Source organism: Condylostylus longicornis, unplaced genomic scaffold (genome assembly GCF_029603195.1).
Source record: "Condylostylus longicornis isolate FDR11 unplaced genomic scaffold, ASM2960319v2 ptg000051l, whole genome shotgun sequence".
In the NCBI taxonomy this organism is placed as follows: Eukaryota; Metazoa; Arthropoda; class Insecta; order Diptera; family Dolichopodidae; genus Condylostylus; species Condylostylus longicornis.
In genome coordinates, this window is record NW_026578020.1 from 721,980 (window position 1) to 739,890 (window position 17,911).

The 17,911-nt window shown below is 32.2% G+C and overlaps 1 protein-coding gene across 1 annotated transcript in view; it reads left to right on the forward strand.

Annotated features, from left to right (window-relative positions):
• The window catches only part of LOC129611546 (sensory neuron membrane protein 2), an 87,094-nt gene that overhangs the window by 12,370 nt on the left and 56,813 nt on the right, over positions 1 to 17,911 (forward strand). The window contains exon 6 of the mRNA XM_055524740.1: positions 43 to 481. Coding sequence (XP_055380715.1) covers positions 43 to 481 — 439 coding nt within the window. The remainder of the gene's footprint in view (positions 1 to 42; positions 482 to 17,911) is intronic.

Sequence of the window (17,911 nt, forward strand, 5' to 3'; positions counted from 1 at the left end):
TTTTCTGTAATATCCGTACGTAATTAAATTTAATATTTGAAGAAAAATCAAACTGAGAAAGCTTTGATTGAAGTAAATACTGGAATTGAAAACATAGAGAACATAATGAAAATTAAAAAATGGAATGCAAAAAGTTATCTAAATACATGGCTTAATGTCGTGTCCAATGAAACAATGAAACCTTCAATCTGTAATATGATAAATGGTACCGACGCATCTTTATTCGCCCCTTTTCATAAAAAAGGCGATTCGATGTACATCTTCAGTTCCGACATATGCAGATCTGTGCAGTTATTTTACGAACAAAATGTTATGTATTCAGGAATACCGGGCTTTAGATATTCAATTGGTGCAAATTTCGTCAATGATATAGGACCGGAATATTCTAACGAATGTTTTTGTATTGATAAGCTTCCAAATCTTTTCAAAAGATCGAATGGATGTTTATATTCTGGTGCTTTGGATTTGACGCATTGTATGAGTAAGTAATTTTTTTAGTTGACGCATTTAGTTTTCAACTGTATTACTAATTAAGATTATTGTATTTATTGATAAGTATTTTTGTTCTTTAATAGCTTCCGTATAGGAAAAATTCAGGTTTTTTTTAAAAAACATATTTGAAAACGCAGAAAAAAATCATATTAAATATAATTCAATATAATACAGTACAAATATAGATATAAATTCGTATAGCTTATTTGTTAGATTACGAGTTAGGCTTTGAAAATCGTGATCTGAGGTTAGGCCTTATAATTCCGAGAAATTTATATCTTAACACTTTGTAAGCGTGATAATGTTTTGTATCAGGAGATATGTAGGTTTGAATTCGTTAAGAAACTAAATAAATACCAAATTCGTTAAGAAACTAAGTACCAAATGTGGTGAGTTAGCTGGTAATATATATAAAATAATATAAGAAACCGCTATTATAACAATATCATATCATATAATATACCCTTATTAGACTATTTTCTTGAATTGTCAAAAGAATACACAATAAATGTACGCTTTTTTCCAAACCATGTATTTGATAAATTAGATAGATATTTTTTTATATTACACACCGACAACCGATGAAATAAAGCCCTCATATTTTTTTCTTATTGAAAACATTTTTAAAATAGAAAAATAAAACTGTAGGAATACAATAAAAAAAATCTGATGTGGTCAGCACATAACCGACCGTATTGTGTATTGTCTAGTTAAATGAAAGTGTTACAGAATATTGTAAAAATGTCTGTTAAATACTTCTTCCCAATTTTTAAGACATTAGTAAGCTTATAGTTAACATACCTAGAAAAATGTAAATTCGGCTCTTAGTAGAGTTTCGCTTTGTGCTACATACTCGAATTCCCTGAAATGCTCGCCAGTTAGTTGCGGTAACAACCAGAACTCAAATATCAAATTTCAAGAAATTCCATCAATTCCTTCCGTAGATATGGTGAAAAATGTAAAATCGGCCCGCAGATCAGTTTTCGAGCCCTGATCTTTCCAAAAAATGTACATATTCATTGTTTTAATACGAGGAATTCAAATATTAAAGTTCAATGAAATCGGTTGATTATTTCTCTTTATATACACAAAAATGTATATTTGGCCCATAGTAAACGTCCAGTTGCTGATGCCTGATTTGTTCCAAAAGTTAGGAATTTTCGCGGACGGTTCAGCAAAGCTCAAATATGTAATTTCAAGTAAATTGGTTCAACATTTTCTTTAAAATGGTGAAAAATGTAAAATCGGCCCACAAATCAGTTTTCGAGCCCTGATCTTTCCAAAAAATTTATATGTTCATTGCTTTAATATGAGGAATTCATATATTAAATTTCAATGAAATCGGTTGATTATTTCTCTTTATATACGCAAAAATGTATATTTGGCCCGTAGTAAATGTCTAGTTGCCGACACCTGATTTCTTCCAAAACGTAGGAATTTTCGCGGACGGTCGAGCTGAGCTTATATATAAAATTTCAAGTAAATCGGTTGAATATCTTCTTCAAAATGTTCAAAAATGTAAAACAGGCCCGCTAAAAAGTGCAGTTCCCGAGGCCTGATATATACCAAAAGTTGATGGATCCGTGCCATGGTGGAAATAAACTTACATATAAAATTTCATCAAAATCGGTTCAGCCGAACTTGAGATACACGCGTGCACACACAGACCTACAATACCATTGGTTTGACTAACTATTTGATGTATACTTTTAATACAACTTGTCAAAAAATTGAAAAATTTTAAGTTTAAAGCTTATTCATAAGACAAAGTTTATTAGTTTTTGCTAAGTTATCTGGATTAAATGGAGAACAAGTGTGTTCATACTATCTTCTCTATTGCAAAATTATTGGGGTATTTTTCATTACAAAATATTAGAACAAAAAGTGATATCAATACCAAAGATGATCTTTTAGCAGTTTTTTCTCATTTTCCGATTTCTAAGTTTCTCTAATACTTTTCAAGAGTTTGTGTTGTATGTTTGCTTATTTAATTTTTTTATTATTAGTGAGTATGTAATAATGCCATACATGTATATCGATATAATGTGATGCCAATAGACCTATATGGAATTAGTTGACAATATGAAATCGTACATCATACATATGTATATTTGGTTAAGTTCTTTATTCTTGTATTCTTGCTTCTTATATTTTTTAGCATTTTTCCAAAAAATTTTTGAAAAAATGTGCTTATTAGTTTCACTCTGTCCGTCCGTCCGTCTGTCCGTGTGTCTGTTTACAAAACTTCTACACGCTTGAAGATAGAAAGCTAAAATTTTGTGTGTACATAGATCTTTACTAGATTTCCGTAGAACAAAATTTTTAGCTATCTCCCCCTCTCTAGAAGTTATACCCCCCCAAAACCCTAAAAATGCCACTTTTAACTATTTGTTGCAATGAAACATAAGTATTTTTGAAATTTTTCAAACGCAGAAAGGCAGCGACTTGGTTCCCCTAGCGCAGTATACTATAGTTAAACTTTAGAAAAACAAAATGGCCGTTCAAATTTACCGTCATCTAAAGTCTTTTTTTTTTCAAATTTTTGATTTCGTTTTCTTCTAGACCCAGCCTGTAGAAACTTGAAATTTTAGGGGCTGTTAGACATTAATAAATAGTTCATTTCGTTGGAAAAAAATTTTTTTCCATCTCCACCCCCTCTCAAGTTATCGCTTCTTGAAATTTGTAAAATTTGAATTTTTGACACCTTATATTTCCGAAACAGCAAGCTTTTTCAAATTTCTATAAACACAAAAAGCTAACGGTAAATTCCATGGCATTAAAAAATATAATTATTTTTCTTAACTCACACAATTAACCCTTAAAATCGAATATTATATTAACCCCTATTATATTAATTTTTCCTTTATTTCAAAGACTGCATGTATGCATCATCCTAAATATATGCAATCCTAGAAATAGTTTTGTATATGAATGAAAATAATTTTAATAGTGTGATAGGTATACATAGACTGTATTTAAAAGCAGACTTTTCACTTGTTGAAGGGAAAAGTGCTACAATACAAACCAGTGGTTTGACCCAACTTTATTATTTTTGCTTTTATTCATCATTAAAGAAAAGAAATCGAATGAGATTCTTTCTGACTCGGTTTTTTCTTAAATAAACCTTACAGGAGTAAGCAAAAAACACATAATTTTCATAACTCTTAGTAGTCATAAGTGGTTTTTATTTTTCTTGCTTTTTTCTTTCTCCAATAATAACATTATTATGCAAACTTACATATTTCCCGATCAGAATGCATGGTAGACTTAACACAATATCTAAATAAATAATTTTGAGAGAAATATCGATCTGTCTGTCGGTCTGTGTATGCGTGTATCTCAATTTCGGCTGAACTGATATTGAAATAATTTTGCATGTGATCTTATTTTAGCTATGTTACAAATTGATCTACTTTTGAAATGTATCAGACCTGGGGAACTGGGCCTCTTCTCTGGTCAATTTTATATTTTTATTCATATAAAGAGCAATAATCAACCAATTTTTTTAAAATTTAATATTTGAATTCTTGCTGTTGCCGAAACTCACTGGTAAACTTTTCAGGGAATTCGGATGGCAGAGCGCAAAAGTGTGCATGTTAACTCTTTTTCTGAGCATGTTAACTAAAAGTTTACTTTCTTGAAATTGGAAAGAAGTGTTTAGAAGGCGTCTTTAAATCTTCCATAATACTTTCGCTCAACCAGGCATAGCAAATGTTTCCCAAAAGTGTCTCTGATGTAGCGCAAAAAAGTGGTAAATTTTTTTGAGATGGTGCAAAAAAGTGCTTAATTTTCAAATTCTGAATCAAAGATTAAGTTTTCAGTCTTTTTATATCAATTAGAGACCTAGATAAAGCGAACGTGAGATGTGTTTGTTAAGCGCTCTAATTTTTTTTGTAGATTGTGTTTTCAACTAAAACCGAAGAACATCGAACGTGTTGTCTATTACCTTCATTCTCTTGAAAAAAATGAGAACATATCAGTTACTCACAAAAAAAATTTCAGTTTAGTGGTTGCTCTCAAACCAAATGAAATCATGTTGCATAGTAAATTTCATATTCGTTTTTTTGTAATTTTTTATAATTTTTATTTTTGAAGTTTTTAATTCAAAACAGTTAAATAAAAAAAAAAGAGAAATAATTTTTTGTATAGGAGATTCATAAAATGCTCCATAACTCAGATATCAAAATAGATGACAATGATGAAGACGAAGAAAAAGTATTATTATTTAAACCCAGAAAGTCTGTTAATGAAATAAACGACGCTGATTTTAAAGAACGAATTTTTTTGTAAAAATGTTTTACAGAAAATAATTTTAAAGACGCCGCAATGTACTCTAAAATGTATGTTTTAAAAACTTTTGGAAACAAAATGTTAATATCGATACAACAAATGTCACTATAGATAAATAAAACATTTTATGAGAGTTGTATTATTTTGGGATGTTTGAAATTCCCCAAAATGCGTATGTGTTGGGCTAAAGCTACGCGAATTGATTGTCAAGAGACAGATTCATTCAACTAACAAGTAAAATTCATTTCGCAGATACCAGCAAACCCGATAACCCAGATACCAGCAAATTTTGAAGAATCCAGACAACTCCCCAAACCAAAAATTTTTTTTGTGCGATTTATGTTATTTTGGTACGAAAGTACATAAGTACACCAATACGAAAAGGTTTATTTAATAAAAATATTAATGTTATGAATTAAAAATTCATATTCAAGACTTTTTCTAATTTTCTCTTATTAACAAAATATTTTTCCATAATTAAGAATGTGTAAATAAATCTTATGCTTAAAAAACCATGTGAAAAAATCCAAAATAAAATATACATTACCTTTATTGATTTACTTTTATTGAAGCTATATGTAAAAAAATTTTGAAAAAAGAAAATTTGATCGAAAAAACCATTAAAATTTATTTCAAGAGAACATTCTTATTTAAAGTCGTTTTTCTCGATCAATTTTTTTACATAATTTTTAAAAGTCTGTACGCGTATAAATCTAATTTTTTGTTTTGATTTTGTTTCTAATTTTTCTTTTATATACTTACACATGTACAGTCAGTCAAAAAATTTTCATACATTCATGTTTTACCTTCAAGTCCCAAAAAATTAATTTTTTGAGTTAATTTTTAAAAATAAATCTAAGCAATAGTTTCTTTTGGATGTTTACAAAAAAGTTTATATCAAATTAAAAAATCTGATGTGGTCAGCACATAACCGACCACAATGTGTATTGTCTAGTTAAGTGAAAGTGTTACAAAATATTATAAAAATGTTTTTTAAATACTTCTTTCCAATTTTTAGGACATTAGTAAGCTTATAGTTAACATACCTAGAAAAATGTAAATTCGGCTCTTAGTAGAGTTTCGCTTTGTGCTACTCAAATTCCCTGAAATGCTCGCCAGTTAGTTTCGGTAACAACCAGAACTCAAATATCAAATTTCAAGAAATTCCATCAATTCGTTCGGTAGATATGGTGAAAAATGTAAAATCGGCCCGCAGATCAATTTTCGAGCCCTTATCTTCCCAAAAAAATATGTTATTGTTTTAATATGTTCATTTTATATGTTCATTGTTTTAATACGAAGAATTTAAATATTAAATTTCAATGAAATCGGTCGATTATTTTTCTTTATATACGCAAAAATGTATTTGGTCCGTAGTAAATGGTAAATTCTTAAACGTCAAATTTTACAAAATCTGAGTTGTCTGAGTTTACGGATACTCTACTACGTTTTTACTCTCAGTCAAAGTTTAAATTCTTAAACGTTAAAAAAAAGTCAATTAAGCGTCAAAATTGTAGATTTTTTTTTTACATGCAGACAGTCTGACGTAGTAATTCAGTAAATAAATTTGATGTGTTGAGTGACTATCATTACGTTAAAAATAATATAAAAAATATTTTTATTGTTAATTTTTAATATGTAAGTATAAAATTATTTTAAATCTAAAAAAAAATTTTTTTTTGTTTTGACGTTTACGGATGATCAAAATTCAAAGTCAATTACGGGTAAAAAGTTTACTAGATTTCTGTCCGTAAAAGTTTTAGTTTCAGACAGTTTGCAGACTAAAATCAAAATTTTGACGTTAAAGAATTTGCGGTAACGTCCAGTTTCTGACGTCTGATTTCTTCCAAAAGTTAGGAAGTTTCGCGGACGGTCGAGTTGAGCTTATATATGAAATTTCAAGTAAATCAGTTAAATATTTTCTTCAAAATATTGAAAAATGAAAACAGGCCCAGTTCCCGAGGCCTGATATATCCCAAAAGTCAATCCCAATATATCCCAATTGATCAATCCGTGCCATTGTGGAAATAAACTTACAAATAAAATTTCATCAAAATCGGTTCAGCAGACTTGAGATACACACGTACACACACAGTCCGGCACAGCGATAGACCGACAGGTTGCTAAAAATAGTTTATTTACACTTCCCTATTATGGAGAAGTGCATTCCCACCAAAAACTGGATGTGCAAAATTTGTTGCCATCACATAACCTACAATATACAATAGACACAATACGGTCGGTAAAAATGTTGGTACGAAATATTGAGATCTCCGCATTAAACAGAATTTTAAGCATAATTTTTAATGAAAAAAGTTTTCATGCAGTCATGGTATTTCAATAATTCAGACGATTCTGAGTTGTTAAAAAAATTTTCTTTTATTAGTATTCAACAATCATTCTATTATTGTGTTACCAGCGTATTTTTGTCTTGGTAAAATTAACGTTATAAAAAATACGAAACGGAACAGCAACTATTAAGCCACGAAATGGTCGACCAAAAATATTCACGTAAAAAGCGAGTTACTGTTAATATGGTAAAAAAAGAACCAAAAATTTTAACTCTTTCTATTCAGCAAAAAATGAAAGATTTAGCAGAGAAGAACTGCAATCTTCAAACAATTGGAAATATTTTACAAAATGCTGGTTTTAATTAACATTCGCCTAGAAAAAAAAGCTTTCGTGTGAAATATCAATAAAACAAAACGGCTTAAATTTGCTTAAGAGCACTGAAATAAATCGAATGATATTTGGAATAACGTAATTTTTAGTGATGAAAGTAAGTATTATATTTTTGGTAGTGATGGTCATTCAAAAGTGTGGCGAAAACGAAAATAAAAAAAACATTTTGGCAAAAACAAAACACGGTGACGATAATGTGATTGTATGAGGATGTATGAAAGCTGCTGGAATTGGTAACCTGGTTTTTGTTGACAGTATTCTGGACAAAGATGGGTATTTAAAAATTTTGAGAAATAATATAATATAAAAAAATGGGTTTTAATGTGCGATCATTCATGTTTCAACAAGTTAATGAGCCTAAACCTTGTGCGAAAATTATTAAAAAATGGCTAATTTTCAATGTGCCAAAGCATTTACCCCCACACCTGATCTAAACCCGATAGAAAATTTGTGGGGTTTATCGGAACAGTGTATTAGAAAACATGAAATTACGTCAGCAACATCGCTTAAGGGAATTCCTTTAAACGAATGGACAAATATAACACCTCAAGAGACTTGCAATTGATTGGTGATATGAAAAATCGTTTAAATACTGTAACAGCAGTAAAAGGCAACTCAACAAAATATTAATAACAATTTTTTACTAACTTTTTTTTGCAATAACGTGAATAATAAAATTACTGTATGAATAGTTTTTTGAGGTTATTTTTTGTTAATTTTTAGCACTTTTCCAAAAAAATTTTTGAAAAAAGTGCTTATTAGTTTCACTCTGTCCGTCCGTCCGTCCGTGGAAACTTTTTTCGTTTACAAAACTTCTACACCCTTGAAGATAGAAAGCTGAAATTTCATATGTACATAGATCTTCACTAGAAACTTATTTCCGTAGAACAAAATTTTTACCTATCTCCCCCCTCTAGAAGTTATACCCCCCCGAAACCCTAAAAATGGCCTTTTTGAACTATTTGTTACAATGAAACCATAAGCATTTTTGAAATTTTTCAAACGCAGAAAGGCAGTGGCTTGCTTCCCCTAGCGCGGTATACTATAGTTAAACTTTAGAAAAACAAAATGGCCGTTCAAATTTACCGTTATCTAAAGGTCTTTTTTTCCAAATTTTTGATCTCGTTTTTCTTCTAGATTCTAGTCTGTAGAAGATTGAAATTTTAGGGGCTTGTAGACCTTAATAAATAGTTTATTTCGTTAGAAAAAAATTTTTTTCCATCTCCACCCCCTCTCAAGTTATCGCCTCTTGAAATTCGTAAAATTTGAATTTTTGACACCTTATATTTCCGAAACCGCAAGTTTTTTCAAATTTTTATAAACGCAAAAAGCTAACGGTAAATTCCGTGAAATTAAAAAATATAATTATTTTTCTTAACTCACACAATTAAACCTTAAAATAGAGCATTATGTTAACCCTTTTTTATATTAATTTTTGTTTCTTTCAAAGACTGCATATATGCGTCATCTTAAATATATGCAATTCTAGAAATAGTTTTGTATATGAATGAAAATAATTTTAATAGTTTGATAGGTATACATAGACTGTATTTAAAAGCAGAATTTTCCCTTGTTGAAGGGAAAAGTGCTACAATACAAACCATTGGTTTGACCCAACTTTATTTGTTTTGATTTAAATTTTTGGCTAAATTATACTTTAAATCATTTTTTGTTATAACTTAGTACAGAAAATAGTTGTAAAAAATAAAATACAAAAATTTAATTGAATATTTTTAACGGTTTCAGATCTAAAACAAAAAATATACAGAATCATTTAATGTATGAAAACGTGTATAAAAAATTGCATTTTTAATGAGAAGTACACTTCTTGACAAAATACATAACGTAACATTGAAACTACATTTTGATTTTTTTTATCTCATAAAATTTTTAAAAATCAAAAAATTTTTTTGTCAAAATTTTAACGTTGAGTGCAAAAAAAAAAAGCAATCTCTCTTAAATAGTGCCAAAGTGCACAGTAGTGCAAATTACATTTTTAAAATTAATTTTAGGGTTGGATAGTGCTGGAAATGCACCGAAAAGTGTTAATTTGGTATCACTGTATATGTCAATATAAATTTCGTGAAAATGATTTTTTTAGATAGCTTAATGTGTAAATTATTTCTTCCTATCAACACAAATACATTTGAATGTGTATCTGGATTCGTATATGTATATGAAAATGGATTCTTATATGTATACGTATTGAATATGTGAAAACTATTGAACTTCTGTTGTTTTGGTTTTTTGGCACTTGTTATTTTTATTAAAATGAGCTCAGGCTCATTTTAATAATTGACTTCAGGTCAATTTATGAAATTTTAATACAAACGAGAAAAAATAGTGTTATAAATATGCTGTATCTGACTATGGGGCTGGCCATGACTTTAAGTTGGCGTATTACCATATTAATTTATGAAAAATTTCAGTACTGTGCTTTCAAAATTTCCTAAGATATGGCCAAACTAATACTGAAGTTATGCAGCAGTTACCACAAAGAGTTAAGGAATTTCAACGATTTTTGTCATCCATAACAGCCCTAACACTTGTTTTCACGAAAATATGTTATGGCTTCAATAATTTCTAAGATAATGTCAAATAACTTTTGGAGTTTTGTGGCAGCTATCATAAGCGCTCATTAGAGCTATCATTTTCCCGTATTTTATTTTTTAAGATTTCAGTATTTCAGAACATTTACTAGAAGAAGCAAAGCAATTTCAACGACTTTTATGATGCACATTTGTCCTAATAATATATTCGCTTGTACTAAATTTCAATACCACAGCTCTTCTAGTTTCTGAGATATAGCCAAATAACTTTTGAAGTTGTATGGTAGCTCCTAGAAGGAGCTAAGCAATCTCAACAACTTTTATCAAGCACATTGGCTCTAATAATATATTTGCTCTGCGAAATTTCAATACAACTTTTATAGTTTCTGGAATATACCCAAATAAATTTGGAAGTTGTGTCTTGAAGCGGCCTCTAGGGTTGGGTGTTTTCATTTCTTATCTGGTTCTTTCCAATACTTCTTCGTACATGTTGAGGTCTATTTTGTGAATCAGTTTGTAGGTTCCATCTAGAATTTATGCTATTCCTTCCTTTATGGTTGCTTTCGGTGATTCGTGTTTATAAATTTGCAGGGCTTTTGTTGCTGCCAATAACCAGAGCTAAAAGCTGAAAACAAAAAATTTGGTTAGGTGATTGCGGGTGAATTTTTTATGTGAGTTTTGTGAATTCTTTTCCCCAATTCGGTGGTAATGGTAACCCCATTATTTCTTGTTACTTGGTCTTTTTTCAATAGTGGTTTGCTGTTATCTTTGATTTGTTTATTGGCTACGTAAATTATTTCTCCAGGATAATATTCTTTGGGTGTTTGCCTTTTGCTCGCTTCCCTGTCCATTTTCTTTTTTGGATTTTTTTGAATTTTGGCTGTAATACTTTTCTTTGAAAGTCGTGTAGGTTTTGATAGTTGAAACGTTGTGTTCTTCCAAAAAAGATTCATATTTTTTCTTTGTAACAGAATGTATTCAGTTGTTATATCTGTTGACTGACATGCTTATGATTTATTTCAACGATATTTCTCTGTATTCTAGTTTCAAACACCTTGCCGTTTCCTCGATGGTTGATTGTAATCTTTCTATGGCCCCATTTACTTCACTTTTTTGAGTTGGAATCAAGTATATTTCGATTCCCAGGGTTCTTAGATAGTCTTTGATGATTGGACTGGTAAAACTTGGCTCATTGTCCATAACTTTCATTTTTGGCACTGTAAAATAGTGAAGGATCTTTGTCAGTTTTTGTCTTAGATGTATTGCAGACCTGTCTTTGATTTGAAAAATTTAACAAATTTTGAAAATTTGTCAATACAGGTGATAAACTTTTCTCCCTTGATTTGTATTAAATCAATGTTTACAATTGATGCTGGATATGTTGAAATGGGTGTCTCTTTGAGTTGAGGTTTGCTCAGGTGTCGATCATATTTGTTGGTGTGGCAGACTTCACACTTGTCGGTGTATTTTTTTACTAGACTTCCCATACTAGGAAAATAGTATTTTTCTAATATTTGTTCCTCGTTTTCCTTCCAATTACGACGGGCTCTCCTATTTACATCTTCCATTATTTTTAGCTTGTTTTCTTCCGGGCGAATGTTCTCTACAATTCTTTAAGTAATCCTTACTTTATAATACCGGAAATGCTCTCGATATACTTCTTGCAATATTTGTATATAGATCTCTGGAATTTTGATTCCAGTGATTGTTGAGAAGCTTATGTAATGTGTGTTGAAATTCGGATGCAGTTCTTCATAAGCTATGTTTCCATTTCTTACGCTAATTATTATTTGATTTCTGAATGAGTTTATAGGCCCTTCGCTGTGAGGTATCAGATCTGAGCTGTTTTCTTTGGCACTATGAGCCGTATCCGTCGATAAAGAGTCCTGAGGTTCGTTGTTTTCATCTACAGTATCCGCTGAGGAACTTCTTGTGTCTTCATAACTTAAAATGTTTACTTTGTTTTTAATCTGTATAATGCATCGGCCACCTTATTGGTACATTCAGGCTTGTAAAATATTTCATAATTGTATTCTTCGAGGCGGGCCTTCCAATCTTCCGATATCGACTTGAGACAAAGCGGCTCCTATTGCTTGGTTTGAAGCGTCTATTGTCAAGTTGAATGTTTTGTCGAAGTCGGGAAATATTAGAAAATCGGATGATGAGAGAACTTCCTTTAGGTCATTAAACGCTTTTAGCTCTTCTTGGCCCATTTTTATCTTTACCTTCTTTGATTGATTTGCTCTTATTTGAATGTTTTCTCCTCTATTAAGGTTTTGTGAGAAGCCTTGCAAATTGAGCAAATTCATTTATAAATCGCCTGTAATATGAAGCTAATCCAGAATAAGAAAAGACTTCAACTCTTTCAAATTTTCGGCTAATTTAATACTTATTATCGCCTTCACCTTTTTGAGGTCTGTTTTAATCCCTTTAAATTATGTAACCGAGGAACTCCGTTTGTTCTTTAAGAAATTCCGTTTTATCCGGCTTCACTCTTAAGTTGGCCTTCAGGAGCTTATCGTATACTTTTTCCACGTTTTTGAGATGTTCGTCTTCATTGTTACCACCAAATATAATTACATCATCGATATATATGTAACAAATTTTACCGATGTATTCCTCTAAGGCATCATCCACCATTCTTTGAAAAATTGTAGGCGCATGCTTAAGACCAAATGGAAGTCTTAAGAATTCATACTTGCCATTTAAAGTCGAAAAAGCAGTTTTCGGTATGTCACTGGTTTTCATCCTTATCTGATAGAATCCACGTGTTAGGTCGATTGTAATATAATATTTCGATTTGCCAAGGCTTGCTATTGTTGCGCTAATGTCTGGAATGAGATAAGTGTCAGCCACAGTAACCGCATTCAACTTTTTGAAATCTATAACCAGTCTGTATATGGGCTCGTCGGTTGCAGTTTTAATCTTCGCTTCTGCAGCTGTGTTAATTTCTTGGTTATTTATCGGTCGGAAGAGTTCAGAATACCTCTCTGTAAGTTGTTTTAATTTGATTTTAGTTTCTTGATTCAGGTGTTCACCTTTAGCAGTTATGTTGTTTACTTGCGATGATTACATTTCTTTTACAGGAATTTTTTGTTTGGATAAAGTAAATGATTTTTTCGGTCGATCTTTGCCTTTACTTCTTTTAATGTATCATCTCCTATGATTCCGTCGAAGCTTTTCAACGAATCTACTTATTTTGATGTTTGAATGCGTTCGGTGCTTGTTCAATCTACTTATTTTGAACAGGAATTGCGTTCGGTGGTAGTTCGGCTTTGATAAAATTTTTGTTAGCACCCAAATCTATAAGGAATTTGAGTATTTTTTGGCCTCTGGTTTTATATTCTAAGTATGGTAAGCTGTTACAGAAACTGTTGTCGTAAAATTTAATTGTTGTTCTTCATATTCTCCCCCTTGATATTTAAATTCATCGAAGTCTTCGCACTTTTGAATAAAGTCTTCGTATTCTTGTTGCTCTTCCTTCGGTTGCAGATTGTGCAGATTTTGATGCTCAATCGCTGTCCTGTTGATGTAGTTAGCATTTCTTGACATTATTGACCTCTCTACATCCATTCGTACGGGTGGCTTGGGATTATCGTTCAATTTGGCTTGGTTTTGTGGAAATCTATTCGGTGGATACCCATTGCTTCTGAATGTATTATGCTGATATTGGTAGTTTGTTAACGGTGGTTGATATCTTTTTGGAGTTTTAAATATTGCTTTATTTTTCGATAGCTGATTTACAAGAGAAACAATTACGTTGTTGGAATGTTTGGGATGTATTTGTACATTCCAGTAATTTAAGTTTTGAATCTCCAAGCAGGATGTATAGGCTTCGGACAAGCTTTGTGGTCGCTGTATTATAAGCATCTTTGAGAGATCGTTTTAAGACCTCTGACGAACACATCGAGAGCTCGGTTGCGATATGTCTCAATACAGTGACGGTTTCGTGGCCGTAGTTTTCTGTGTTGATTTTGTTATTTAATGAGCGAAAACTGATGATTTACTTCGGCATAAAACTCATCGATGATCTTGTTTTTTTGTGTTAGATTGGACATTTGGTGTTCCAATGTTCCTCTGATTTTCTGTTGAATGTGCTGTAGGATAGTGCGATAAATTGGTTTTGACTGTACTATTTCGTAGTCTCTCAAGGTGTTCTCTACATTATGTATCCACGAAACATAATGTGTAGGGCTCCCGACCAATACCTGCAATTCTTTTACAGCTTCGGAAAGTTTACATATGTCATTCAAATCTTGCTCTCTTTTTGGCCCTGTTAGTGATGATTCATCTGCCGCTTGTACCAGCGGAGTGTTTATGGTATTCATCTTTTTTTCTATTTGTGTTATTTTTTATTGCAGTTCCTTTATCATGGTTAAAGGTTTAATTGAGGATTTGTTGCTTCAGTTAGTTGTGTTATTGCTTCTTTTAGTTGATCCATTTTAAATGGTGATCTTGTATCTACTTAGTTTTTTTTGTTTTTAGTACTTTTCCAAAAAATTTTTTTGAAAAAAGTGCTTATTAGTTTAACTCTGTCCGTCCGTCCGTCCGTCCGTCCGTCCGTTCGTGGACACTTTTTTTGTTTACAAAACTTCTACACCCTTGAAGACAGAAAGCTGAAATTTCATATGTACATAGATCTTCACTAGAAACTTATTTTCGTAGAACAAAATTTTTACCTATCTCCCCCCCTCTAATAGTTATACCCCTCCAAAATCCTAAAAATGGCCTTTTTTAAATATTTGTTGCAATGAAATCATAAGCATTTTTGAAATTTTTCCAACGCAGAGAGGCAGTGGCTTGCTTCCCCTAGCGTGGTTTACTATTGTTAAACTTTAGAAAAACAAAATGGCCGTTCAAATTTACCGTTATCTAAAGTCCTTTTTTTCCAAATTTTTGATCTCGTTTTTCTTTTAGACCCCATACTGTAGAACTTTGAAATTTAAGAAGCTTTTAGGCATTAACAAATAGTTCATTTCGTTAGAAGAAAATTTTTTTCCATCTCCCCCCCCCTCTCAAGTGATTGCCTCTTGAAGTTCGTAAAATTTTAATTTTTGACACCTTATATTTCCGAAAACGCAAGCTTTTTCAAATTTTTATAAACACGAAAAGCTAACGGTAAATTCCATGACATTAAAAAATATAATTTTTTTTCTTAACTCACATAATTAAACCTTAAAATCGAGCATTATGTTAACCCCTCTTTATATTAATTTTTCCTTTATTTCAAAGACTGCATGTATGTATCATCCTAAATATATGCAATCCTAGAAAGAGTTTGTATATGAATGAAAATAATTTTTAGAATGTGTGATAGGTATACATAGACTGTATTTAAAAGCAGAATTTTCACTTGTTGAAAGGAAAAGTGCTAAAATACAAACCATTGGTTTGACCCAACTTTATTTTATATATAGTTTTGACTTACACTACTGTTAGCTGCATAAAATGTACTTATATGTACGTCGCTTTTACCCAAAGGATTTCCTTGTGGTTTCACCTTTAAGAGAATGACGTTTCTCTTACGGTATAACTGGATATTTTCGTATTTCTCCCGTTTGGGCACAGGCTTTGACTATCGCTAGTGTCCTACTAATCGTACTACAAATGTCGCAGCTTTTCGGTTGGTTGCTTCAGAAGAATTTTGCTGTGTTCCTGTGGTTACAGTTGTATCCTTCCTTGAGCATGTCCTTGCTACTCGGGCGCCAGTTAACGACTTCACAGCAATTCGTTATAAAAAATTTTTTTTTTTTTTTTTTTTTTTTAAATCAATTATTATTGCAACTAGAACCATTCGGTCTATCTAGCAATCCTTTCTTCTCCAGTTCTAAAAATCACGTTTGTTGGGCCAACATCCTGTGATGATTCCCCCGAATACCTCCGTTACACTTAAGATCAAGCAGCAAGATCAAGCGGCTTCCTGCGGTTTAGCCTTCTGAGGATATTTTCGTGATTATTTAAGATATCTACCATCTCATTATTTTCATGTTGACTCATCCTAGATTTGTGGTTCTTTGCCACCCTAATTATTTCATCTTCCACAGTTGGAACGTTTAGATCTCTATGCAAGGTACTGTTACGCACGTACCAAGGTGCTCCGACTATCTGTCTCAGGATTTTATTTTGCGATCTTTGGATTATGTCTGTAGTACTTTTGCTTGCGCACCCCCACAGTTGGATGCCATACTGCCAGATTGGTTTAATTACTTGGTTATATACTAACAGCTTGTTCTGGAGATTTAGAGTTGAATTTCTATTCATCAGCCAGTTCAGTTTTCTCATTTTTATATCGATTTCTTCTTTTTTCTTTCTTACGTGAGGTTTCCATCTTAATTTGGTGTCAAGCGTCATTCCGAGATATTTAGCCTCATTCGCATGGGGAATTGGCGCGTTATTCAAATATATATTCTCCGGATTTATTATTTTATTTGTAAAATCAACATGAACTGATTTTCCTTCGTTTAGTTTTATTCTCCATTTCTTGGTCCACACATCCACTAGATCTATTGTTCTTTGCAGCTTAGATGTACACTCCTGAATTGTATCTCCCACAGCAAGTATAGCCGTGTCGTCGGCAAAAGTTGCTAGCTTAGTTTCATGCGAGTTGGGAATGTCATTAGTGTATAAGAGATACAGAACCGGGCCCAACACACTGCCCTGCGGGACTCCAGCACTTATATTCCTCAGGCAAGAGTATTCATCTTCCATCTTAACTCTAAAGTATCTGTTCTCAAGATATGACGTCAGGATATTTCCAAAAGGTTCAGGAAGATTCCGTTTTATTTTGTAAATGAGGCCCTCGTGCCACACCTTATCGAACGCCTGAGCCACATCCAGGAATATAGTGGAGCATATTTTCTTAGTTTCAAAAGCCTCTTCTATGGTATTGGTTAACCTGTGAACCTGATCAATTGTACAGTGCTTGCTTCTGAATCCAAATTGATGATCAGGGATGAGCCCCCTCTCCACTATCACTGGTTTCAATCTAGCCAATAGTAATCTCTCGTACAATTTCGACATCATTGGAAGTAGAGATATAGGACGGTATGACGTTACATCATGTATTGGCTTACCTGGCTTTGGAACTAGGATAACCTCAGCCACCTTCCACTGTCTGGGCACGTATCTTAAGCGAAAGCTGCAATTTATAAGATGAAGTAGCTTCATTTGGGCTTCTTGAGGCAGTTCCTTTAGGATGACCGGAGTAACCAAATCGTAGCCTGGAGCTTTGTTGTTAGTAAGCTTTTTTATTTCGTCTCTGAGCTCAGGCATAGTTACTCTGCTGAGAGACACTTCACCCGCACTAGGAGGAGGGACAAGATCAATAGTCTGCGCCGTAGGATTAAATGGTTCAAATGTTTTTTCAAGGTGATCCGCGAAAATTGACACCTTCTCTTTATTGCTGCAGGCCCAAGAGCCAGCTGCTCTTATTGGTGGGAGTGAGGTTGGAGGCTTCTTATCTGATTTAATTGTCTTCCAAAGAGAATAATCACCATCTTTTTCAGCGGAGAGATTTACTAGTTTTTCAGCTAATGTTTCGTTTTTTACTATTTTCAGGAGTCTAGTTAATTTACTGTTCAAATAGTTTAACTTACGTTTATGCAGCGGGGATCTCGTCATTTGCCAAGTTTTACGAGCCTTCCTTTTGTCATGGATCAAATTACGAACTTCCAAGGGGTAAGCTATGGAATTATTCAACCTCTTTTCCATCGGTTTAGTATTGGATACTGCTGCTCTGTGTATATTATTTATGAATTCGTCAATTTCTTTTTCCAGTTGCCGAGGATTTTGCAAAGGAACATTAAGCTCAGTCATTAATGAAAGGTCAATCTTGAAATTTTCCCAATTCGTGGATTTATTTGTTAATCTTGGTGGGTCTTGTTTGAATATTATAGTTT